General features: G+C 35.9%; 2 protein-coding genes across 2 annotated transcripts; one reads left to right on the top strand and one right to left on the bottom strand.

Annotated features, from left to right (window-relative positions):
* Positions 1 to 15302: 15302 nt before the first annotated feature.
* LOC130648644 (uncharacterized) lies at positions 15303 to 19373 on the top strand. The gene is made up of 3 exons (XM_057454700.1): positions 15303 to 17008; positions 17317 to 19125; positions 19299 to 19373. Exons 1-3 carry the CDS (start codon positions 16166 to 16168, stop codon positions 19371 to 19373), a joined length of 2727 nt encoding a protein of 908 aa, XP_057310683.1. The 5' UTR covers positions 15303 to 16165.
* A 46-nt stretch (positions 19374 to 19419) lies between these two features.
* LOC130649040 (ATP-dependent DNA helicase RecQ-like) lies at positions 19420 to 21879 on the bottom strand. Its single transcript, XM_057455235.1, has 2 exons — positions 21121 to 21879; positions 19420 to 20570 (listed from the first exon to the last, which is right to left on the bottom strand). Exons 1-2 carry the CDS (start codon positions 21375 to 21377, stop codon positions 19481 to 19483), a joined length of 1347 nt encoding a protein of 448 aa, XP_057311218.1. The 5' UTR covers positions 21378 to 21879; the 3' UTR covers positions 19420 to 19480.
* Between the last annotated feature and the right edge of the window lie 3446 nt (positions 21880 to 25325).

Below are 25325 nucleotides of genomic sequence, written 5' to 3'. Positions count from 1 at the left end.
CGTTGTAGAGAAATTGGGAAAGGTGGAGGTGTGGCATGACACCATTGACATTGAAAAGGAGGGAAGATCTAGAGGTGAATGACATTGAATGTATCTGACTCGAAATTTTTCCGAAAAACGCAAAGGTTTTCTTATATGCTGTATGTATAGACCCCCTGACTCATCTCTATATCTGAATTCTCGTTTTAACGAAATTTTAAGAAAAATGTTAATAGCTGTTAATAAATTAACACTAGAAACAATCATTATGGGCGATGTTAATGTGAATTATTTGAAACAAGGTGATCATCGTGAAATCAAAGATATATTCAAATTGCAATAATTTGTACAGCTCGTAAAAAAGCCCACGAGAATAACGCAAGACACTGAAACATTAATTGATGTGATATTTACTAACAAAAGTTCGACGATCTCCCACACGGACGTTCTACCTCTGAGTCTGAGTGATCACGATTGTATTGGTTGCGTAAGAAAAGTTAACCATCAAAAGTTTAAATCGCGCACCACACGATGTCGAAATTACAACAAATATGACCCTGAAAAATTGAACACAGACATAAATAATCATGATTGGCAACCTATGTATGAAATGAGTTCCGTGGAAAGTTCCTGGGAATATTTTAAAACAACAGTACATGCTATAATCGACAAGCACGCTCCCGTTATAACCAAAATGGTAAAAGGACGTTCCTGTCCGTGGTTGAGTGCTAAGTGCTGTTGTTGAGTGCTAATTAAGAAACATATGAACAATCGAGATAAACTCTTGAGAAAGGCACGAAAAACGAAGAAAGCGTCAGATTGGTGTTTGTACAGACAATTAAAAAATCTTTGTAACAACAAAATTCGAGTTGCAAGAAATGGTTATCAGAAAAACTTGTTAGTGGAAAACCGGCATAATCCTCGTAAGTTTTGGAAAACAATCAAAAGCATATTTCCTGCAGGAAAGTCATCATCTCCAACAAATAGTGATCAGCCGGATGCAGCTGAGAAACTTTTTTACGCTAACAAATTTTGTCGATACTTTTCAGATTGCGCTAGAAAATTGAAGGACGTCGCTTTTCCATTACGAAACCTTATATGGAGATATACTGCAATAATTTCGACCAGGACTGATAAACTCTTTCATTTTCATTACGTCACGAAAGTGTTTGTCGAAAAAGAATTAAAATCTTTGAAGAGAAAGAAAGCCACCGGTGCAGATGACATACCACCGGGTGTTTTGAAAGATGCTGCTACACTCCTTTCTCAACCATTAGCATTCATTATAAACCTGTCGCTGCGTACCAGTACAATACCGTCGGACTGGAAAATCGCAAAAGTTACGCCACTTTTTAAGGGAGGAAATTCATCTGAAGAAACAAACTATCGACCTATCTCAGTTCTTCCTATAGTTTCCAAGATTCTAGAACGTGCTGTTCATCACCAATTAATTGATTATCTAGAATCAAATAACTTACTTTCTCGAAATCAATTTGGGTACCGTCGAAAACGATCAACGGAGATGGCGACTACGTTATTAACGGACAACATCAGGAAAGAAGTAGACAGTGGCAATCTAGTTGGTGCAATTTTTGTTGACTTGCCAAAAGCATTTGACACTCTTAGTCATGGATTATTACTGTCAAAATTATGTTCTTATGGTATTAAAGGAATTGCTTTGAATTTGTTCTCAGACTACCTCTTTAATAGAAAGCAGTATTGCGTAGTAAACAACGTAGCATACGAAGAGAAAAGTATTGTCTGTGGTGTACCACAAGGATCCATCTTAGGACCTATCTTGTTTTTACTTTATTTTAATGACTTTAAAGAGTGCGTTAAATATTCTGAAGTCATAGAGTTTGCAGATGACACGGTGTTATATTTTGCGAGCAAACGGTTACAAGACATCGAAGACAAGTTCAATTACGATCTCGAGAAGATAGCCGAATATCTCAAAGATAACGAATTAGTAATAAATCTCAGAAAAGGAAAGACCGAGTCAATGGTATTTGGAACTCAAAAACGACTCTCGATGTATTCACGACAAATGAATTTATATTACAATGACGTTCCAATATCTTCAACTACACATTATAAGTATCTTGGTACTGTTTTGGATCCATCTTTGAACATGAACGAAAACTTCAACACGATTTACAAAAGAGCTTCGAACAAGCTACGTTTGTTAAGTTCACTCAAAATGGGTCTTACTGCGGATGCTGTTAGAAAGATCTACACAGCTATTATTTTACCAGGATTATCCTATTGCAGTAACGTTCAGCTCAAATTCAGTGATACTCAAATAAAGAGACTCGAATCCATTGACAATCGTGCTAGAATTCTGACTCAACAAAATGTTCCTGAGATCAGAAAAGAAATTGAAAAACGAGCTGTGCTGTTTGTTAAAAAATGTTTGGATGGTAATGTCTGTGATAACTTTCAAGACTACTTCACTGTGAAGCGTCATCAAAGAACAACAAGAAACAACGGTTTTCTTTTATTTATACCTAAAGTGAAATTAGAATTTGCAAAGGGAAGCTTCTTTTCAATGGGTGTGAGTTTATTCAACTCTTTACCCATTGGAATTAGGCAATGTGAAATTTTTGAGGAATTTAAAGCTTTGTGTCAAGCACATTTTGTTTGATAAGTGTATTTGTGAGTGTGTTTTCCATACAGCCTGGTTTAGCTTTTGACACAATCTTTTTGAGTTTTGTGTTAACATTCTTTTTCAACTGAGGACTCTATATAGTGCACCGTTTTGTGACAGTTTCTTAGTTTGTTTCCCTGTTTTTCTCGATATAGTCTTTCTCTCTTTTTGTCTCTCATTTTATTCCGTACAAATATACATAATCTTCACATTACATATTTACTTTTTATCTATTGTATATAACCATTTTAAATGAATATTAATATTTTTAACATTTTATTCTCAGGACGCATATTCATAACAGTGTTTTATATACTGACATGCAAATCCTGTATAAACATTCGTTAAATAATAATAATAATAAATAATAAACAAAAACCCGCGATTTGCCGTAAATCCCGGGTTTGACCCGTATAGTCAAATGTATACAAAGAAAGTAAACTGGGAGTAAACTCATTTCCCGAACGATTTTTTAAATTAATTTTTTACCACTAAAACGCATAAGACTTGTAGTTTTCAAAAACAATTTCATTTTTGATGAGACGCTGAATAAAAGGAGTTTAATCGCCGGCAAACGAAAACCCGCAATTTCCCGTAAATCCCGGACTCGGCCCGTATAATCAAAAGTATACAAAGAAAGTACCCAGGGAGTGAACTCATTTCCCGAACGATTCTTTAAATTATTTTTTCACCACTAAAACGCATGAGACTTGTAGTTTTCAAAAATGATTTCATTTTTGATGAGACGCTGAATAAAAGGAGTTTAATCGCCGGCAAACGAAAACCCGCGATTTCCTGTATATCCCGGAATCGGCCCGTATAGTCGAATGTATACAAAGAAAGTATCAAGGGAGTAAACTCATTTCTTGAACGATTTTTTAAATTATATTTTCACCACTAAAACGCATGAGACTTGTACTTTTCAAAAATGATTTCATTTTTGATGAGACGCTGAATAAAAGAAGTTTAATCGCCGGCAAACGAAAACCCGGGATTTCCCGTAAATCCCGGGCTTGGCCCGTATAGTCGAATGTATACAAAGAAAGTACCCAGGAAGTAAACTCATTTCCCGAACGATTTTTTAAATTATTTTTTCACCACTAAGACGCATGAGACTTGTAGTTTTCAAAATTGATTTCATTTTTTATGAGACGCTGAATAAAAGGAGTTTAATTGCCGGCAAACGAAAACCCGCGATTTCCCGTAAATCCCGGACTCGACCCGTATAGTCAAAAGTATACAAAGAAAGTACCCAGGGTGTAAACTCATTTCTAGAACGATTCTTTAATTTATTTTTCACCACTAAAACAAATGAGACTTGTAGTTTTCAAAAATGATTTCGTTATTGATGTGACGCTGAATCAAAGGAGTTTAATCGCCGGCAAACGAAAACCCGCGATTTCCCGTAAATCCCTGGCTTGGCCGTATAGTCGAATGTATACAAAGAAAATACCCAGGGAGTAAACTCATTACCCGAATGATTTTTTAAATTATTTCTTCACCACTAAAACGCATGAGACTTGTAGTTTTCAAAAATGATCTCATTTTTGATGAGACGCTGAATAAAAGGAGTTTAATCACCGGCAAACGAAAACCCGCAATTTCCCGTAAATCCCGGACTCGGCCCGTATAATCAAAAGTATACAAAGAAAATACCCAGGGAGTGAACTCATTTCCCGAACGATTCTTTAAATTATTTTTTCACCACTAAAACGCATGAGACTTGTAGTTTTCAAAAATGATTTCATTTTTGATGAGACGCTGAATAAAAGAAGTTTAATCGCCGGCAAACTAAAACCCGCGATTTCCCGTAAATCCCGCGCTTGGCCCGTATAGTCGAATGTATACAAAGAAAGTACCCAGGAAGTAAACTCATTTCCCGAACGATTTTTTAAATTATTTTTTAACCACTAAGACGCATGAGACTTGTAGTTTTCAAAAATGATTTCGTTATTGATGAGACGCTGAATAAAAGGAGTTTAATCGCCGGCAAACGAAAACCCGCGATTTCCCGTAAATCCCTGGCTTGGACGTATAGTCGAATGTATACAAAGAAAATACCCAGGGAGTAAACTCATTACCCGAACGATTTTTTAAATTATTTCTTCACCACTAATACGCATGAGACTTGTAGTTTTCAAAAATGATCTCATTTTTGATGAGACGCTGAATAAAAGGAGTTTAATCGCCGGCAAACGAAAACCCGCGATTTGCCGTAAATCCCGGGCTTGACCCTTATAGTCGAATGTATACAAAGAAAGTAAACTGGGAGTAAACTCACTTCCCGCACGATTTTTTAAATTATTTTTTCACCACTAAAACGCATGAGACTTATGGTTTTCAAAAATGATTTCGTTTTTGATGAGACGCTGTATAAAAGGAGTTTAATCGCCGGCAAACAAAAACCCGCAATTTGCCTTAAATCCCGTGCTTGACCCGTATAGTCAAATGTATACAAAGAAAGTAAACTGGGAGTAAACTCATTTCCCGAACGATTTTTTAAATTAATTTTTTACCACTAAAACGCATAAGACTTGTAGTTTTCAAAAACGATTTCATTTTTGATGAGACGCTGAATAAAAGGAGTTTAATCGCCGGTAAACGAAAACCTGCAATTTCCCGTAAATCCCGGACTTGGCCCGTATAGTCAAAAGTATACAAAAAACGTACCCAGGGAGTAAAATCATCTCCCGAACGATTCTTTAAATTATTTTCTCACCACTAAAACGCATGAGACTTGTAGTTTTCAAAAATGATTTCATTTTTGATGAGACGCTGAATAAAAGAAGTTTAATCGCCGGCAAACTAAAACCCGCGATTTCCCGTAAATCCCGCGCTTGGCCCGTATAGTCGAATGTATACAAAGAAAGTACCCAGGAAGTAAACTCATTTCCCGAACGATTTTTTAAATTATTTTTTAACCACTAAGACGCATGAGACTTGTAGTTTTCAAAAATGATTTCATTTTTTATGAGACGCTGAATAAAAGGAGTTTAATCGCCGGCAAACGAAAACCCGCAATTTCCCGTAAATCCCGGACTCGGCCCGTATAATCAAAAGTATACAAAGAAAATACCCAGGGAGTGAACTCATTTCCCGAACGATTCTTTAAATTATTTTTTCACCACTAAAACGCATGAGACTTGTAGTTTTCAAAAATGATTTCATTTTTGATGAGACGCTGAATAAAAGAAGTTTAATCGCCGGCAAACTAAAACCCGCGATTTCCCGTAAATCCCGCGCTTGGCCCGTATAGTCGAATGTATATAAAGAAAGTACCCAGGAAGTAAACTCATTTCCCGAACGATTTTTTAAATTATTTTTTAACCACTAAGACGCATAAGACTTGTAGTTTTCAAAAATGATTTCATTTTTTATGAGACGCTGAATAAAAGGAGTTTAATCGCCGGCAAACGAAAACCCGCGATTTCCCGTAAATCCCGGACTCGGCCGTATAGTCAAAAGTATACAAAGAAAGTACCCAGGGTGTAAACTCATTTCTAGAACGATTCTTTAAATTATTTTTCACCACTAAAACGAATGAGACTTGTAGTTTTCAAAAATGATTTCGTTATTGATGAGACGCTGAATAAAAGGAGTTTAATCGCCGGCAAACGAAAACCCGCGATTTCCCGTAAATCCCTGGCTTGGACGTATAGTCGAATGTATACAAAGAAAATACCCAGGGAGTAAACTCATTACCCGAACGATTTTTTAAATTATTTCTTCACCACTAATACGCATGAGACTTGTAGTTTTCAAAAATGATCTCATTTTTGATGAGACGCTGAATAAAAGGAGTTTAATCGCCGGCAAACGAAAACCCGCGATTTGCCGTAAATCCCGGGCTTGACCCTTATAGTCGAATGTATACAAAGAAAGTAAACTGGGAGTAAACTCACTTCCCGCACGATTTTTTAAATTATTTTTTCACCACTAAAACGCATGAGACTTATGGTTTTCAAAAATGATTTCGTTTTTGATGAGACGCTGTATAAAAGGAGTTTAATCGCCGGCAAACAAAAACCCGCAATTTGCCTTAAATCCCGTGCTTGACCCGTATAGTCAAATGTATACAAAGAAAGTAAACTGGGAGTAAACTCATTTCCCGAACGATTTTTTAAATTAATTTTTTACCACTAAAACGCATAAGACTTGTAGTTTTCAAAAACGATTTCATTTTTGATGAGACGCTGAATAAAAGGAGTTTAATCGCCGGTAAACGAAAACCTGCAATTTCCCGTAAATCCCGGACTCGGCCCGTATAGTCAAAAGTATACAAAAAAAGTACCCAGAGAGTAAAATCATCTCCCGAACGATTCTTTAAATTATTTTCTCACCACTAAAACGCATGAGACTTGTAGTTTTCAAAAATGATTTCATTTTTGATGAGACGCTGAATAAAAGAAGTTTAATCGCCGGCAAACTAAAACCCGCGATTTCCCGTACATCCCGCGCTTGGCCCGTATAGTCGAATGTATACAAAGAAAGTACCCAGGAAGTAAACTCATTTCCCGAACGATTTTTTAAATTATTTTTTAACCACTAAGACGCATGAGACTTGTAGTTTTCAAAAATGATTTCATTTTTTATGAGACGCTGAATAAAAGGAGTTTAATCGCCGGCAAACGAAAACCCGCGATTTCCCGTAAATCCCGGACTCGGCCGTATAGTCAAAAGTATACAAAGAAAGTACCCAGGGTGTAAACTCATTTCTAGAACGATTCTTAAATTATTTTTCACCACTAAAACGAATGAGACTTGTAGTTTTCAAAAATGATTTCGTTATTGATGAGACGCTGAATAAAAGGAGTTTAATCGCCGGCAAACGAAAACCCGCGATTTCCCGTAAATTCCTGGCTTGGACGTATAGTCGAATGTATACAAAGAAAATACCCAGGGAGTAAACTCATTACCCGAACGATTTTTTTAAATTATTTCTTCACCACTAATACGCATGAGACTTGTAGTTTTCAAAAATGATCTCATTTTTGATGAGACGCTGAATAAAAGGAGTTTAATCGCCGGCAAACGAAAACCCGCGATTTGCCGTAAATCCCGGGCTTGACCCTTATAGTCGAATGTATACAAAGAAAGTAAACTGGGAGTAAACTCACTTCCCGCACGATTTTTTAAATTATTTTTTCACCACTAAAACGCATGAGACTTATGGTTTTCAAAAATGATTTCGTTTTTGATGAGACGCTGTATAAAAGGAGTTTAATCGCCGGCAAACGAAAACCCGCAATTTGCCTTAAATCCCGTGCTTGACCCTTATAGTCAAATGTATACAAAGAAAGTAAACTGGGAATAAACTCATTTCACGAACGATTTTTTAAATTAATTTTTTACCACTAAAACGCATAAGACTTGTAGTTTTCAAAAACGATTTCATTTTTGATGAGACGCTGAATAAAAGGAGTTTAATCGCCGGTAAACGAAAACCTGCAATTTCCCGTAAATCCCGGACTCGGCCCGTATAGTCAAAAGTATACAAAAAAAGTACCCAGGGAGTAAAATCATCTCCCGAACGATTCTTTAAATTATTTTCTCACCACTAAAACGCATGAGACTTGTAGTTTTCAAAAATGATTTCATTTTTGATGAGACGCTGAATAAAAGAAGTTTAATCGCCGGCAAACTAAAACCCGCGATTTCCCGTAAATCCCGCGCTTGGCCCGTATAGTCGAATATATACAAAGAAAGTACCCAGGAAGTAAATTCATTTCCCGAACGATTTTTTAAATTATTTTTTAACCACTAAGACGCATGAGACTTGTAGTTTTCAAAAATGATTTCATTTTTTATGAGACGCTGAATAAAAGGAGTTTAATCCCCGGCAAACGAAAACCCGCGATTTCCCGTAAATCCCGGACTCGGCCGTATAGTCAAAAGTATACAAAGAAAGTACCCAGGGTGTAAACTCATTTCTAGAACGATTCTTTAAATTATTTTTCACCACTAAAACGAATGAGACTTGTAGTTTTCAAAAATGATTTCGTTATTGATGAGACGCTGAATAAAAGGAGTTTAATCGCCGGCAAACGAAAACCCGCGATTTCCCGTAAATTGCTGGCTTGGACGTATAGTCGAATGTATACAAAGAAAATACCCAGGGAGTAAACTCATTACCCGAACGATTTTTTTAAATTATTTCTTCACCACTAATACGCATGAGACTTGTAGTTTTCAAAAATGATCTCATTTTTGATGAGACGCTGAATAAAAGGAGTTTAATCGCCGGCAAACGAAAACCCGCGATTTGCCGTAAATCCCGGGCTTGACCCTTATAGTCGAATGTATACAAAGAAAGTAAACTGGGAGTAAACTCACTTCCCGCACGATTTTTTAAATTATTTTTTCACCACTAAAACGCATGAGACTTATGGTTTTCAAAAATGATTTCGTTTTTAATGAGACGCTGTATAAAAGGAGTTTAATCGCCGGCAAACGAAAACCCGCAATTTGCCTTAAATCCCGTGCTTGACCCTTATAGTCAAATGTATAAAAAGAAAGTAAACTGGTAGTAAACTCATTTCCCGAACGATTTTTTAAATTAATTTTTTACCACTAAAACGCATTAGACTTGTAGTTTTCAAAAACGATTTCATTTTTGATGAGACGCTGAATAAAAGGAGTTTAATCGCCGGTAAACGAAAACCTGCAATTTCCCGTAAATCCCGGACTCGGCCCGTATAGTCAAAAGTATACAAAAAAAGTACCCAGGGAGTAAAATCATCTCCCGAACGATTCTTTAAATTATTTTCTCACCACTAAAACGCATGAGACTTGTAGTTTGCAAAAATGATTTCATTTTTGATGAGACGCTGAATAAAAGAAGTTTAATCGCCGGCAAACTAAAACCCCCGATTTCCCGTAAATCCCGCGCTTGGCCCGTATAGTCGAATGTATACAAAGAAAGTACCCAGGAAGTAAACTCTCTTCCCGAACGATTTTTTAAATTATTTTTTAACCACTAAGACGCATGAGACTTGTAGTTTTCAAAAATGATTTCATTTTTTATGAGACGCTGAATAAAAGGAGTTTAATCGCCGGCAAACGAAAACCCGCGATTTCCCGTAAATCCCGGACTCGGCCGTATAGTCAAAAGTATACAAAGAAAGTACCCAGGGTGTAAACTCATTTCTAGAACGATTCTTTAAATTATTTTTCACCACTAAAACGAATGAGACTTGTAGTTTTCAAAAATGATTTCGTTATTGATGAGACACTGAATAAAAGGAGTTTAATCGCCGGCAAACGAAAACCCGCGATTTCCCGTAAATCCCGGACTCGGCCGTATAGTCAAAAGTATACAAAGAAAGTACCCAGGGTGTAAACTCATTTCTAGAACGATTCTTTAAATTATTTTTCACCACTAAAACGAATGAGACTTGTAGTTTTCAAAAATGATTTCGTTATTGATGAGACGCTGAATAAAAGGAGTTTAATCGCCGGCAAACGAAAACCCGCGATTTCCCGTAAATCCCTGGCTTGGACGTATAGTCGAATGTATACAAAGAAAATACCCAGGGAGTAAACTCATTACCCGAACGATTTTTTAAATTATTTCTTCACCACTAATACGCATGAGACTTGTAGTTTTCAAAAATGATCTCATTTTTGATGAGACGCTGAATAAAAGGAGTTTAATCGCCGGCAAACGAAAACCCGCGATTTGCCGTAAATCCCGGGCTTGACCCTTATAGTCGAATGTATACAAAGAAAGTAAACTGGGAGTAAACTCACTTCCCGCACGATTTTTTAAATTATTTTTTCACCACTAAAACGCATGAGACTTATGGTTTTCAAAAATGATTTCGTTTTTGATGAGACGCTGTATAAAAGGAGTTTAATCGCCGGCAAACGAAAACCCGCAACTTGCCTTAAATCCCGTGCTTGACCCGTATAGTCAAATGTATACAAAGAAAGTAAACTGGGAGTAAACTCATTTCCCGAACGATTTTTTAAATTAATTTTTTACCACTAAAACGCATAAGACTTGTAGTTTTCAAAAACGATTTCATTTTTGATGAGACGCTGAATAAAAGGAGTTTAATCGCCGGTAAACGAAAACCTGCAATTTCCCGTAAATCCCGGACTCGGCCCGTATAGTCAAAAGTATACAAAAAAAGTACCCAGGGAGTAAAATCATCTCCCGAACGATTCTTTAAATTATTTTCTCACCACTAAAACGCATGAGACTTGTAGTTTTCAAAAATGATTTCATTTTTGATGAAACGCTGAATAAAAGGAGTTTAATCGCCGGCAAACGAAAACCCGCGATTTTCTGTATACCCCGGAATCGGCCCGTATAGTTGAATGTATACAAAGAAAGTACCCAGGGAGTAAACGCATTTCTTGAACGATTTTTTAAATTATTTTTTCACCAATAAGACGCATGAGACTTATAGTTTTCAAAAATGATTTTATTTTTTATGAGACGCTGAATAAAAGGAGTTTAATCACCGGCAAACGAAAACCCGCGATTTCCGTAAATCCCGGAATCGGCCCGTATAGTCGAATGTATACAAAGAAAGTATCAAGGTAGTAAACTCATTTCTTGAACGATTTTTTAAATTATATTTTCACCACTAAAACGCATGAGACTTGTACTTTTCAAAAATGATTTCATTTTTGATGAGACGCTGAATAAAAGGAGTTTAATCGCCGGCAAACTAAAACCCGCGATTTCCCGTAAAGCCCGGGCTTGGCCCGTATAGTCGAATGTATACAAAGAAAGTACCCAGGAAGTAAACTCATTTCCCGAACGATTTTTTAAATTATTTTTTCACCACTAAGACGCATGAGACTTGTAGTTTTCAAAAATGATTTCATTTTTTATGAGACGCTGAATAAAAGGAGTTTAATCGCCGGCAAACGAAAACCCGCGATTTCCCGTAAATCCCGGACTCGGCCGTATAGTCAAAAGTATACAAAGAAAGTATCCAGGGTGTAAACTCATTTCTAGAACGATTCTTTAAAGTATTTTTCACCACTAAAACGAATGAGACTTGTAGTTTTCAAAAATGATTTCGTTATTGATGAGACGCTGAATAAAAGGAGTTTAATCGCCGGCAAACGAAAACCCGCGATTTCCCGTAAATCCCTGGCTTGGACGTATAGTCGAATGTATACAAAGAAAGTACCCAGGGAGTAAACGCATTTCTTGAACGATTTTTTAAATTATTTTTTCACCAATAAGACGCATGAGACTTGTAGTTTTCAAAAATGATTTTATTTTTTATGAGACGCTGAATAAAAGGAGTTTAATCACCGGCAAACGAAAACCCGCGATTTCCGTAAATCCCGGACTCGGCCCGTATAGTCGAATGTATACAAAGAAAGTACCCAGGGAGTAAACTCATTTCCCGAACGATCCTTTAAATTATTTTTCACCACTAAAACGCATGAGACTTGTAGTTTTCAAAAATCATTTCGTTTTTGATGAGACGCTGAATAAAAAGGGTTTAATCGCCGGCAAACGAAAACCCGCGATTTCCTGTATATACCGGAATCGGCCCGTATAGTCGAATGTATACAAAGAAAGTATCAAGGGAGTAAACTCATTTCTTGAACGATTTTTTATATTATATTTTCACCACTAAAACGCATGAGACTTGTACTTTTCAAAAATGATTTCATTTTTGATGAGGCGCTGAATAAAAGGAGTTTAATCGCCGGCGAACTAAAACCCGCGATTTCCCGTAAATCCCGGACTCGGCCCGTATAGTCGAATGTATACAAAGAAAGTACCCAGGGTGTAAACTCATTTCTAGAACGATTCTTTAAATTATTTTTCACCACTAAAACGAATGAGACTTGTAGTTTTCAAAAATGATTTCGTTATTGATGAGACACTGAATAAAAGGAGTTTAATCGCCGGCAAACGAAAACCCGCGATTTACCGTAAATCCCGGACTCGGCCGTATAGTCAAAAGTATACAAAGAAAGTACCCAGGGTGTAAACTCATTTCTAGAACGATTCTTTAAATTATTTTTCACCACTAAAACGAATGAGACTTGTAGTTTTCAAAAATGATTTCGTTATTGATGAGACGCTGAATAAAAGGAGTTTAATCGCCGGCAAACGAAAACCCGCGATTTCCCGTAAATCCCTGGCTTGGACGTATAGTCGAATGTATACAAAGAAAATACCCAGGGAGTAAACTCATTACCCGAACGATTTTTTAAATTATTTCTTCACCACTAATACGCATGAGACTTGTAGTTTTCAAAAATGATCTCATTTTTGATGAGACGCTGAATAAAAGGAGTTTAATCGCCGGCAAACGAAAACCCGCGATTTGCCGTAAATCCCGGGCTTGACCCTTATAGTCGAATGTATACAAAGAAAGTAAACTGGGAGTAAACTCACTTCCCGCACGATTTTTTAAATTATTTTTTCACCACTAAAACGCATGAGACTTATGGTTTTCAAAAATGATTTCGTTTTTGATGAGACGCTGTATAAAAGGAGTTTAATCGCCGGCAAACGAAAACCCGCAACTTGCCTTAAATCCCGTGCTTGACCCGTATAGTCAAATGTATACAAAGAAAGTAAACTGGGAGTAAACTCATTTCCCGAACGATTTTTTAAATTAATTTTTTACCACTAAAACGCATAAGACTTGTAGTTTTCAAAAACGATTTCATTTTTGATGAGACGCTGAATAAAAGGAGTTTAATCGCCGGTAAACGAAAACCTGCAATTTCCCGTAAATCCCGGACTCGGCCCGTATAGTCAAAAGTATACAAAAAAAGTACCCAGGGAGTAAAATCATCTCCCGAACGATTCTTTAAATTATTTTCTCACCACTAAAACGCATGAGACTTGTAGTTTTCAAAAATGATTTCATTTTTGATGAAACGCTGAATAAAAGGAGTTTAATCGCCGGCAAACGAAAACCCGCGATTTTCTGTATACCCCGGAATCGGCCCGTATAGTTGAATGTATACAAAGAAAGTACCCAGGGAGTAAACGCATTTCTTGAACGATTTTTTAAATTATTTTTTCACCAATAAGACGCATGAGACTTATAGTTTTCAAAAATGATTTTATTTTTTATGAGACGCTGAATAAAAGGAGTTTAATCACCGGCAAACGAAAACCCGCGATTTCCGTAAATCCCGGAATCGGCCCGTATAGTCGAATGTATACAAAGAAAGTATCAAGGTAGTAAACTCATTTCTTGAACGATTTTTTAAATTATATTTTCACCACTAAAACGCATGAGACTTGTACTTTTCAAAAATGATTTCATTTTTGATGAGACGCTGAATAAAAGGAGTTTAATCGCCGGCAAACTAAAACCCGCGATTTCCCGTAAAGCCCGGGCTTGGCCCGTATAGTCGAATGTATACAAAGAAAGTACCCAGGAAGTAAACTCATTTCCCGAACGATTTTTTAAATTATTTTTTCACCACTAAGACGCATGAGACTTGTAGTTTTCAAAAATGATTTCATTTTTTATGAGACGCTGAATAAAATGAGTTTAATCGCCGGCAAACGAAAACCCGCGATTTCCCGTAAATCCCGGACTCGGCCGTATAGTCAAAAGTATACAAAGAAAGTATCCAGGGTGTAAACTCATTTCTAGAACGATTCTTTAAAGTATTTTTCACCACTAAAACGAATGAGACTTGTAGTTTTCAAAAATGATTTCGTTATTGATGAGACGCTGAATAAAAGGAGTTTAATCGCCGGCAAACGAAAACCCGCGATTTCCCGTAAATCCCTGGCTTGGACGTATAGTCGAATGTATACAAAGAAAGTACCCAGGGAGTAAACGCATTTCTTGAACGATTTTTTAAATTATTTTTTCACCAATAAGACGCATGAGACTTGTAGTTTTCAAAAATGATTTTATTTTTTATGAGACGCTGAATAAAAGGAGTTTAATCACCGGCAAACGAAAACCCGCGATTTCCGTAAATCCCGGACTCGGCCCGTATAGTCGAATGTATACAAAGAAAGTACCCAGGGAGTAAACTCATTTCCCGAACGATCCTTTAAATTATTTTTCACCACTAAAACGCATGAGACTTGTAGTTTTCAAAAATCATTTCGTTTTTGATGAGACGCTGAATAAAAAGGGTTTAATCGCCGGCAAACGAAAACCCGCGATTTCCTGTATATACCGGAATCGGCCCGTATAGTCGAATGTATACAAAGAAAGTATCAAGGGAGTAAACTCATTTCTTGAACGATTTTTTATATTATATTTTCACCACTAAAACGCATGAGACTTGTACTTTTCAAAAATGATTTCATTTTTGATGAGGCGCTGAATAAAAGGAGTTTAATCGCCGGCGAACTAAAACCCGCGATTTCCCGTAAATCCCGGGCTTGGCCCGTATAGTCGAATGTATACAAAGAAAGTACCCAGGAAGTAAACTCATTTCCCGAACGATTTTTTAAATTATTTTTTCACCACTAAAACGCATGAGACTTATGGTTTTCAAAAATGATTTCGTTTTTGATGAGACGCTGTATAAAAGGAGTTTAATCGCCGGCAAACGAAAACCCGCAATTTGCCTTAAATCCCGTGCTTGACCCGTATAGTCAAATGTATACAAAGAAAGTAAACTGGGAGTAAACTCATTTCCCGAACGATTTTTTAAATTAATTTTTTACCACTAAAACGCATAAGACTTGTAGTTTTCCGACCTCGTCCCCAGGGCTTGTTAGGCTTTTTATATTTGGACGGCCTGAACAAGGCCCTGGCCCTGGCTGGTCACGTGACAAATTTGATTGGCCGTAAGAACTCGCATAATTAAAACGCGTCCCGCGAGTGATATTAGAGGCAAAATTATGTGGCGAGAAAAAATCAAAATTCGAGAACTTTTCGTGGTGATGGACCGCGGATTAGCAATTCAAAAAGTAGCTCTTTAAAAATGGTGGCTGTTATTTTGTGGGTGTTGCGTTTGGTTTGGTTTTTGATGTTGTTCTACTAGCTAAATGTAGCTAGATTCAAAATTTTGGAAAAACATTATTTTTGATATGGAACTGCAACAGTTCTGAAAGTATTTTACCAGAAAGAAGATTAACAATAACTGGTTGAAAGCAGGTTTGAGCATCTTGTGTTGCTAAAAACTCACACTGTTAAATGAACTGAAGAAGGAACGAACTTCACAAGCGATCAAAACTGTCATACATATATAGCTAGCTATATGTAACATAATGTTTAGCTATGGAAAAGTAAGTGCATATCATCTTGTGTGCTAGGGTAGACTTAAAAATTCTTATTAATATTTAATATTTTGCTTTATGATTTCTTGTTCCTGCATTGAATATGGGTAGGCCTCGTATCCTACACAGGAACCTTAGGCTATGTACCATTTTGTGTTCTGTTAAAGTATTACTTTGTAATTTGTGTTCTCACTGTACTTTCAACATTCATCATTATTGTATGATATTCTTGTGTATGGACAATATATACAAATCCTTGTCAGTAAAACCCTTACAGTAGTTTTGTTTGTTCTGTTGTAATATTTCTAATTCTTAAATTTTCAGAAAATGGAGAATGCAAACATAGCATGGCAGCAGCTGTAACACCAAAGAAGTTTTATCCAAGAAAAAATGTTTCGCAACAGGGAGTGTGTAGATTATGTGGAAAATTCACTCAGCAGAGACACCTAATCAAAATTTTTTCTAAAATTGGATTGGCAAAAAATCTTGCTTCAAAAGTGCATGAAGTGTGTGGCATAGGTATCAACGAGCATGACTGTATAACGAAAGTCGTTTGCCGAACATGCGAATCTTTTATTACCAAGGTTGACGAGTACAGGAACTCTTGTCACAACGTCCAAGGTGAACTTAATCGAAACATGTCTGTCAAGAGAATGCTGCTACCAGAAGATTGTAACACAATCACAAGCAAAAATGAACCTTCTCGTAAGAAATTATTTGATTTAACAAACGTACAAAGTGCGGATAACATTGATAAAGAGAATATTGAATCAAGTGACAGTATTTTGAAAAAATTGAACAATGTTTTTGGCACAAAAGAAGTACCCTTTATTGGGAAATTAATGTGGGAGACACCTGGTTTTAAAGATGTTTTTGTCAAATTATTACTCTCTGATCTGAATATGGCATGTAAAAGTCTATGCAGGAGAGATGAAAATGGTTCAACTTTACTTAACAATACCTATGATGGACTTTCAAATTTGCAGATCAAAAATATCAAAACTGAGATGTTGAAAATCCCCTATTTTGTCGATATTCTGGAAACAATTGCTGGTGATATTGAAAACAGGCAGAGTGAAATAAAATATGCTTTCATTTACTCAATTCTGATGCAGTCACGTTGGCACGAACTAAGTTTATTTCAAAGAATTAACACCACTCTTTTAATAGAAGGTGGTTGCAGTAAACAGGTATGTATATACATAATATAATAATAAAGGATTTTGTGTAAGCAATTGAACTGATTTTTATTTATTCTCACATTACTTTTAAGCTTTTCAGCAAGAGACCTGTGAATCTATCAATTTATTTTTTTAATTTTCTCAATATTGAGTTATCAGTACCTTTTTTCACTTGTTCAGCCTTATCAGTAAGGCTGAACAAGTGAAAAAAAAAACAATTCAAGGGCTGAAGCCAAATTTCCAGTTTCTTATAAAAAAGTGTAGTCTACAGCCTCATTTGTTGAAAATAATCTATTTATATTGGCTTTTGTTTTTAGTTGCAGATACGGTTTCAAAGATTAGGTGTTTGCTTGTGCCCGAGCAGAAGAGAGGTTTTATTGGATTTGATTGGTGGTCATTTTCGTGATGGTGTCATTGATAAAGTTAAAGGTGGAGCTGTGTTTCGAGGGACAGGAGATAATTGGGACATAAGAATTCTCAAAGGTCATATGCATAAAAACAATCAAAATAAAGATCTCCATCTATTTGCCACAAATTTGATTGAAAACCGTCTATCATTTGACCATCTCGATAATGACAATCCAAAACGTGATATTGCATTATTACCACTGAGTACATTTTCATTAAACATTGCAGAGTGGAGGGAATATATCAGAACTTCAAAAATTTTGGTTGGGCGTATTTTGTTAGATTTTTTCCCAAAGTTCAAATTTCTGAAATCATTTGTTCCACAACACATTGATCATCAATATAGCCACGAAATGGGGGAACGGTCATTCATTGCATCTATGCCTATCATTAATGCAAATGAAGCACACTATGCTGATTGTGTAAAGATACTTCGAACGTACGAAAAATGGATCGCAGAAATTTACCATGAAACAGGCATGTTGCAAAACATGCCAAACCTTGATGATGGACCACTTCTTGAAACCTTCCAAGCCAACCCTGGTCAGAAATTTGCACACATCAATTTTACAGATTCTGATCCCATGAAAGAAATGAAAATTGTGTTTGGTGGCGATCAATTAACACGTGTAAGATTTGCTGGTGCAAAAGATTTACTAGCTGGTGCACATACTCCTAGCCATCGATTTGAACACTGCTCTCCTTTTAAACCAGTAATGTGGCATACCAAAGCAGCTCTTTTGCAATATTCATACCACCTCTTGCATAAACCTGAATCCATTGCTGAGAATGGAACGATAAAGTATTTTAGGGAGAAGCTTCGTCGAAAAAATGTTACTCCTGCTAAAGTACTCGATTCTTTTGATGGTTGTGAGGAATTATTTATCAGTCTTGGACGTGCATATATTGTTGTTGCACTGATGAAGTTTTTTGGAATGGAAAGTTTGGAGGATAAACCATCTGTTTACCCTTTCCCTACTAACTTTGTTCATAAATCTGATGCTGAGAAAGACGCGTATATGAATAACATATTGACAAAGTTTTTAGATGAATACTTGCTGCAGAAATCCCCACCAAGAGATGGTGATGATTTTGTTGAAAATTATGGTTTTTGCGTAATATTTCTTACGATTCTGGTTCTGCAACTCAAGGATGCAGCAAAAGAAGGTGATGGAAACCGTACTCTTATCAACCAAAAGATGCTTTTAAATGTGTTTAAATCTTTAGGTTGTTACAGCAAATATGCTCTGGAAATGTTTGTCAGCATTGCTCAAGTTGAGTGTTTACTGACACCACGATTATCTGAGGAGTTTAAGTGGGGGAATTTTGTCAACTGGCGTGGCGGTAAGGGGAAAAATATTGAAGACGACCTTGCTCAGGAGATTGTGAATAAAGTTTCCAAAAATATAGTTCAGAGAATGGGTCCTAACAAGACAATATCATCTATTACTAAAATTACTAAAGCTGCTAATGGAATTAAAGAAATCCTGGAAAATTATGACAAAAATGCTAGTATACACAGATCCTCTACACAACATAGCACCAGTGATGCTTTTGAAGATGAGAATGAAATGATATTAGATCTTCTCGAACTAAAACCTTTTCACCATTCATCAGGTCGTTTCCATAACAGTTTCCCAGCTATAAAAAGGTCACCTTTGCGCTATATGAACGTGACAGATTTTCACAATTGGTTGAAAAAACACAGAGATGAACTAGTTTGAAATTAGTTGCATTTATTTTTTTTAAATATTTTTTACAATTTTATGTTATGATATATATTATATACCTTAAAAGTGAGAAAAAATATTAATTCGAGTTAACGTACAAAAAAGATATGCATCTGAAATTTCACAAGTGGAAGCTTTTTTTGTTTGAGTTCTTTTCTAAGTTTGATGGACCAGAGTTCTTTTCTAAGTTTGATGGACCAGAGTTCTTTTCTAAGTTTGATGGACCAGAGACATAAAAATTGTCAAATTTGCTCCTTAATAAAATATACAGAAAAGTCAGTGTTTATATTGCATAAAAATAGTTTTTTCATATCCTTGTTTTAAAAAATAACCTCACAAATTTTTAACACCTAGGAGCATAACATTCAACAAGGTCATATATTTTTTTTGAATACGTTTCATCGCAAATACCAAATTTATCAAACATATCGTCCAAGGTATTTATATATTGTAACTGTTGTAAGATGTCTTCAATACATTTTGAATTATATTCTTGTTGCGGTAAGACATGGAATAACGCTAATTCAGATTGGATTTTTACTTCAAATAGTTCTTTTCGTAACTTTTCGAAATTAACACCATCCAGTGGTCTGAAAGTTTTTTTTTCAATGTGGTTTAATTCTTTGTCTTCACAATGATTCTCATCTCCATTACAATTAGAACAACATGAAACTTGTGCTTGACAAGAAAATCCAAAATATGTGAGAATAGTTTTTCTCAAACAATTTGTTGTTGTGCAATATTCTTTCATTGCAGTTGACATAATTTTATTATTTTCACTTATATCAGAGTTATTGTAATATATTATTGCAGAAGAGGAATTTCCATTTCTACCAGCTCTACCAAACTCTTGTAAATACGATTCTAATGTAGCTGGTGGTGTGATATGTATGACTTTTGTAACATGTGGTATATTTACACCCATACCAAGTGCAGCTGTGGCAAAAATTACTCGAATGTTTGAATTTTCTTTCCTAATTTCTTCAATTATGTCATATTTCATTAGTTTCGTAGTGGGTGCATGAAATTGTGCAAATAATCTGTTGGCCGGAACACAATTTTCACCAACAAACGGATCTTTAATTTTCGAATTGAACAACTTAAATGCATATCCACAGTACTTTAACTTCATATATATAATAGTCATTGGAAATTTTTCTCTAAGTCTGTTGAGTCCTTTGGTCATTGGCAAAAGAATTTCATCATAACTGGCTTTGCTATAGTTATTTGGCATTCTTTTTCGTACAGTTAGTTTTATATTTGGACGATTTGGACTGCTCCGGACAATTTTGCACGAGGAAATAGATAAACTGTCAGTAATTTTTTCAACCATTGCTAGTGGTGCTGTTGCTGTTAGGGCTAACGTAACTGCTGTTGGGAACAATGCTTTAAGTGTAGCTAAATCGCCAAAGCTTTTACGGAAATCTTCGCCCCTATAAAGAGAAAAATGTGTTTGTTAACTTATATATTATATATATATTTATATATATATTTATCACGTCATTATTTTTAACTTGTTTTTTTATAGATTTTTTATAGCTTTATTTTTTACCTAGTTTTTTACTTTTTAGATATATTATATCTATTGTATATCTTGAAGGAATAAATTTTTAGAGGAAAAAAAAATTGGTGGAATATAATTGTGTGAATAAAAATTAAAATGGAATTTGGCAGATAATTTTTTTGTCAAATCCGCCAAATTTTCTTTCTGTCAAAATTTCTTCCATTTAAGGTATATCACATACATTTTTAAAATAAATTTTATTTATATGTAACAACATATTTGTATCCACAGTTATATATTCTGTTTATGAAAAGTGAAAAATATTTATCGCTTGTAGCTGTATATTTATGAGCTGCGTTTTTTTATTTTGATACATATTTGTATCCACAGTTTTATTCTGTTTATGAAAAGTGAAAAATATTTATAGCTTGTGTATATTTATGAGCTGCGTTTTTTTATTATGATGTGTAAGAACTTACCATAACTCAACACAGTGTGCTTCATCGATTACAAAGGCAGCTACATTTTGGCGGAATATAGGACTTTTTAGCAATCTCATGCCTTCTGCACTCAAAATCGACTCTGGATGAGAAAACAATATCTTGATCTTCCCCAATTTCACATTTTCTGTTATTTGGATTTTGTGAGTGATATCTTTGCTAAATAAGCTGATAATTTCACTAGTTTCCTCTCTTTCTGTATTTAAAACGCCAGCTGGAACACATTGAGCTTCCATTGTTTTTATTTGATCTTCAATAATTGACGTCAATGGAGTCACGACGATTACAATGTTTTGAGAACATTTTCTTGGTAGAAAATCAGGCAACAGTTGGTATATCAAAGACTTCCCTTATCCAGTTGGAAGAACAGCCAGTACGTCGTGGCCATTAAGCAAGCTTTCCCAACAGGCAACTTGCTTAGGTTTTAAGAAAAAGCCAGCCACATTATTACATTCAAGTGAAGTTTGAATACGACTAAATAAATTCACCACTTTGTCCATTTTCTGCATTTGGCGTACTAAAATTGTAACTCGCCGAGATTAAAACATTTAATAAGTATTTTTGATGATGGTCTCGACTGCCTGTGTATATTTTTACCGTGTGCGTTGGAAGAGCGAGCAAAATAATTATTTTCAAAATACCCACCATACGTGGGTATTTTGTCGGCACGTGACCAGCCAGGGCCAGGGCCTTGTTCAGGCCGTCCAAATATAAAAAGCCTAACAAGCCCTGGGGACGAGGTTGGTAGTTTTCAAAAACGATTTCATTTTTGATGAGACGCTGAATAAAAGGAGTTTAATCGCCGGTAAACGAAAACCTGCAATTTCCCGTAAATCCCGGACTCGGCCCGTATAGTCAAAAGTATACAAAAAAAGTACCCAGGGAGTAAAATCATCACCCGAACGATTCTTTAAATTATTTTCTCACCACTAAAACGCATGAGACTTGTAGTTTTCAAAAATGATTTCATTTTTGATGAAACGCTGAATAAACGGAGTTTAATCGCCGGCAAACGAAAACCCGCGATTTTCTGTATATCCCGGAATCGGCCCGTATAGTTGAATGTATACAAAGAAAGTACCCAGGGAGTAAACGCATTTCTTGAACGATTTTTTAAATTATTTTTTCACCAATAAGACGCATGAGACTTGTAGTTTTCAAAAATGATTTTATTTTTTATGAGACGCTGAATAAAAGGAGTTTAATCACCGGCAAACGAAAACCAGCGATTTCCGTAAATCCCGGACTCGGCCCGTATAGCCAAAAGTATACAAAGAAAGTACCCAGGGAGTAAACTCATTTCCCGAACGATCCTTTAAATTATTTTTCACCACTAAAACGCATGAGACTTGTAGTTTTCAAAAATCATTTCGTTTTTGATGAGACGCTGAATAAAAGGAGTTTAATCGCCGGCAAACGAAAACCCGCGATTTCCCGTAAATCCCGGGCTTGGCCGTATAGTCGAATGTATACAAAGAAAATACCCAGGGAGAACACTCATTTCCCGAACGATTTTATAAATTATTTCTTCACCACTAAAACGCATGAGACTTGTAGTTTTCAAAAATGATTTCGTTTTTGATGAGACGCTGAATAAAAGGAGTTTAATCGCCGGCAAACGAAAACCCGGGATTTCCCGTAAATCCCGGGCTTGACCCGTATAGTCAAATGTATACAAAGAAAGTAAACTGGGAGTATACTCATTTCCCAAACGATTTTTTAAATTAATTTTTTACCACTAAAACGCATATGACTTGTAGTTTTCAAAAACGATTTTATTTTTCATGAGACGCTGAATAAAAGGAGTTTAATCGCCGGCAAACGAAAACCCGCAATTTCCCGTAAATCCCGGACTCGGCCCGTATAATCAAAAGTATACAAAGAAAGTACCCAGGGAGTAAACTCATTTTCCGAACGATTCTTTAAATTATTTTTTCACCACTAAAACGCATGAGACTTGTAGTTTTCGAAAATGATTTCATTTTTGATGAGACGCTGAATAAAAGGAGTTTAATCGCCGGCAAACGAAAACCGCGATTTGCCGTAAATCCCGGGCTTGACTCGTATAGTCAAATGTATACAAAGAAAGTAAACTGGGAGTAAACTCATTTCCCGAACGATTTTTAAATTATTTTTTTACCACTAAAACGCATGAGACTTGTAGTTTTCAAAAATGATGTCGTTTTTGATGAGACGCTGAATAAAAGGAGTTTAATCGCCGGCAAACGAAAACCCGGGATTTCCCGTAAATCCCGGGCTTGACCGTATAGTCAAATGTATACGAAGAAAATACTGTAGGTGCTTGGAAATTATAGACACGATTCCAACGAAGTAGTTAATAATCTTACTCGCTAAACAAACAGAATACAAGGCGAAGTTTAAGCAACAAATTACACATGTAAGATGACATAAAATATAATAAGAAATAAACACTTACTAGAAATATAGTGGCGTAAGCCAAGCCAACTACAAGTGAGAGAAAACAACTGATAATGTAACTGAGATACAGGACAACTCCTGTGATATGCGAATATAAATTACTAATTCACTCAACAGCGAATGTATTCCTGAAGTTTATGTCCGACCTTGTCGCTACATGCTGAAGACTGCTAGCACAGAAAAAGGATGTGCAAGATGTGCAAAACAAAACAGACTCAAGGGGAAAATTTAACTAAAAATAGTACCAAAATTACAATCATTCTTTTACATAATTAACACGGGACATCACAACACAAAACTAACGAATATAATGCATCTCGTACTCCACCGCAGAGCGAACTCTACAGCAGAGCACAAACGGGACAACACAAGGACAACACAAATTACATAAAAAATATAAACTTCAATACGGCAGGAACAAATACCCAGGGAGTAAACTCATTTTCCGAACGATTTTTTAAATTATTTCTTCACCACTAAAACGCATGAGACTTGTAGTTTTCGAAAATGATTTCATTTTTGATGAGACGCTGAATAAAAGGAGTTTAATCTCCGGCAAACGAAAACCCGCGATTTCCCGTAAATCCCGGGCTTGGCCGTATAGTCAAATGTATACAAAGAAAGTAAACTGGGAGTAAACTCATTTCCCGAACGATTTTTTAAATTAATTTTTTACCACTAAAACGCATAAGACTTGTAGTTTTCAAAAACGATTTCATTTTTGATGAGACGCTGAATAAAAGGAGTTTAATCGCCGGCAAACGAAAACCCGCAATTTCCCGTAAATCCCGGACTCGGCCCGTATAATCAAAAGTATACAAAGAAAGTACCCAGGGAGTAAACTCATTTCCCGAACGATTCTTTAAATTATTTTTTCGCCACTAAAACGCATGAGACTTGTAGTTTTCAAAAATGATTTCATTTTTGATGAGACGCTGAATAAAAGGAGTTTAATCTCCGGCAAACGAAAACCCGCGATTTCCTGTAAATCCTGGACCCGGCCCGTATAGTCAAAAGTATACAAAGAACGTACGCATGGAGTAAACTCATTTCCCGAACGATTATTTAAATTGTATTTTCACCACTAAAATGCATGAGACTTGTACTTTTCAAAAATGATTTCATTTTTGATGAGACGCTGAATAAAAGAAGTTTAATCGCCGGCAAACGAAAACCCGCGATTTCCCGTAAATCCCGGGCTTGGCCCGTATAGTCGAATGTATACAAAGAAAGTACCCAGGGAGTAAACTCATTTCCCGAACGATTTTTTAAATTATTTTTTCACCACTAAGACGCATGAGACTTGTAGTTTTCAAAAATGATTTCATTTTTTATGAGACGCTGAATAAAAGGAGTTTAATCGCCGGCAAACAAAAACGCGCGATTTCCCGTAAATCCCGGACGCGGCCCGTATAGTCAAAAGTATACAAAGAAAATACCCAGGGAGTAAACTCATTTCCCGACGATTCTTTAAATTATTTCTTCACCACTAAAACGCATGAGACTTGTAGTTTTCAAAAATGATTTCATTTTTGATGAGACGCTGAGTAAAAGGTGTTTAATCGCCGGCAAACGAAAACCCGCGATTTCCCGTAAATCCCTGGCTTGGCCGTATAGTCGAATGTATACAAAGAAAATACCCAGGGAGTAAACTCATTACCCGAACGATTTTTTAAATTACTTCTTCACCACTAAAACGCATGAGACTTGTAGTTTTCAAAAATGATTTCATTTTTGATGAGACG

This window comes from Hydractinia symbiolongicarpus, chromosome 7, assembly GCF_029227915.1.
Source record: "Hydractinia symbiolongicarpus strain clone_291-10 chromosome 7, HSymV2.1, whole genome shotgun sequence".
Classification (NCBI taxonomy): Eukaryota; Metazoa; Cnidaria; class Hydrozoa; order Anthoathecata; family Hydractiniidae; genus Hydractinia; species Hydractinia symbiolongicarpus.
Note: the sequence above shows the minus strand (reverse complement) of the source record. Positions and strands in the feature narration are given on the sequence as shown.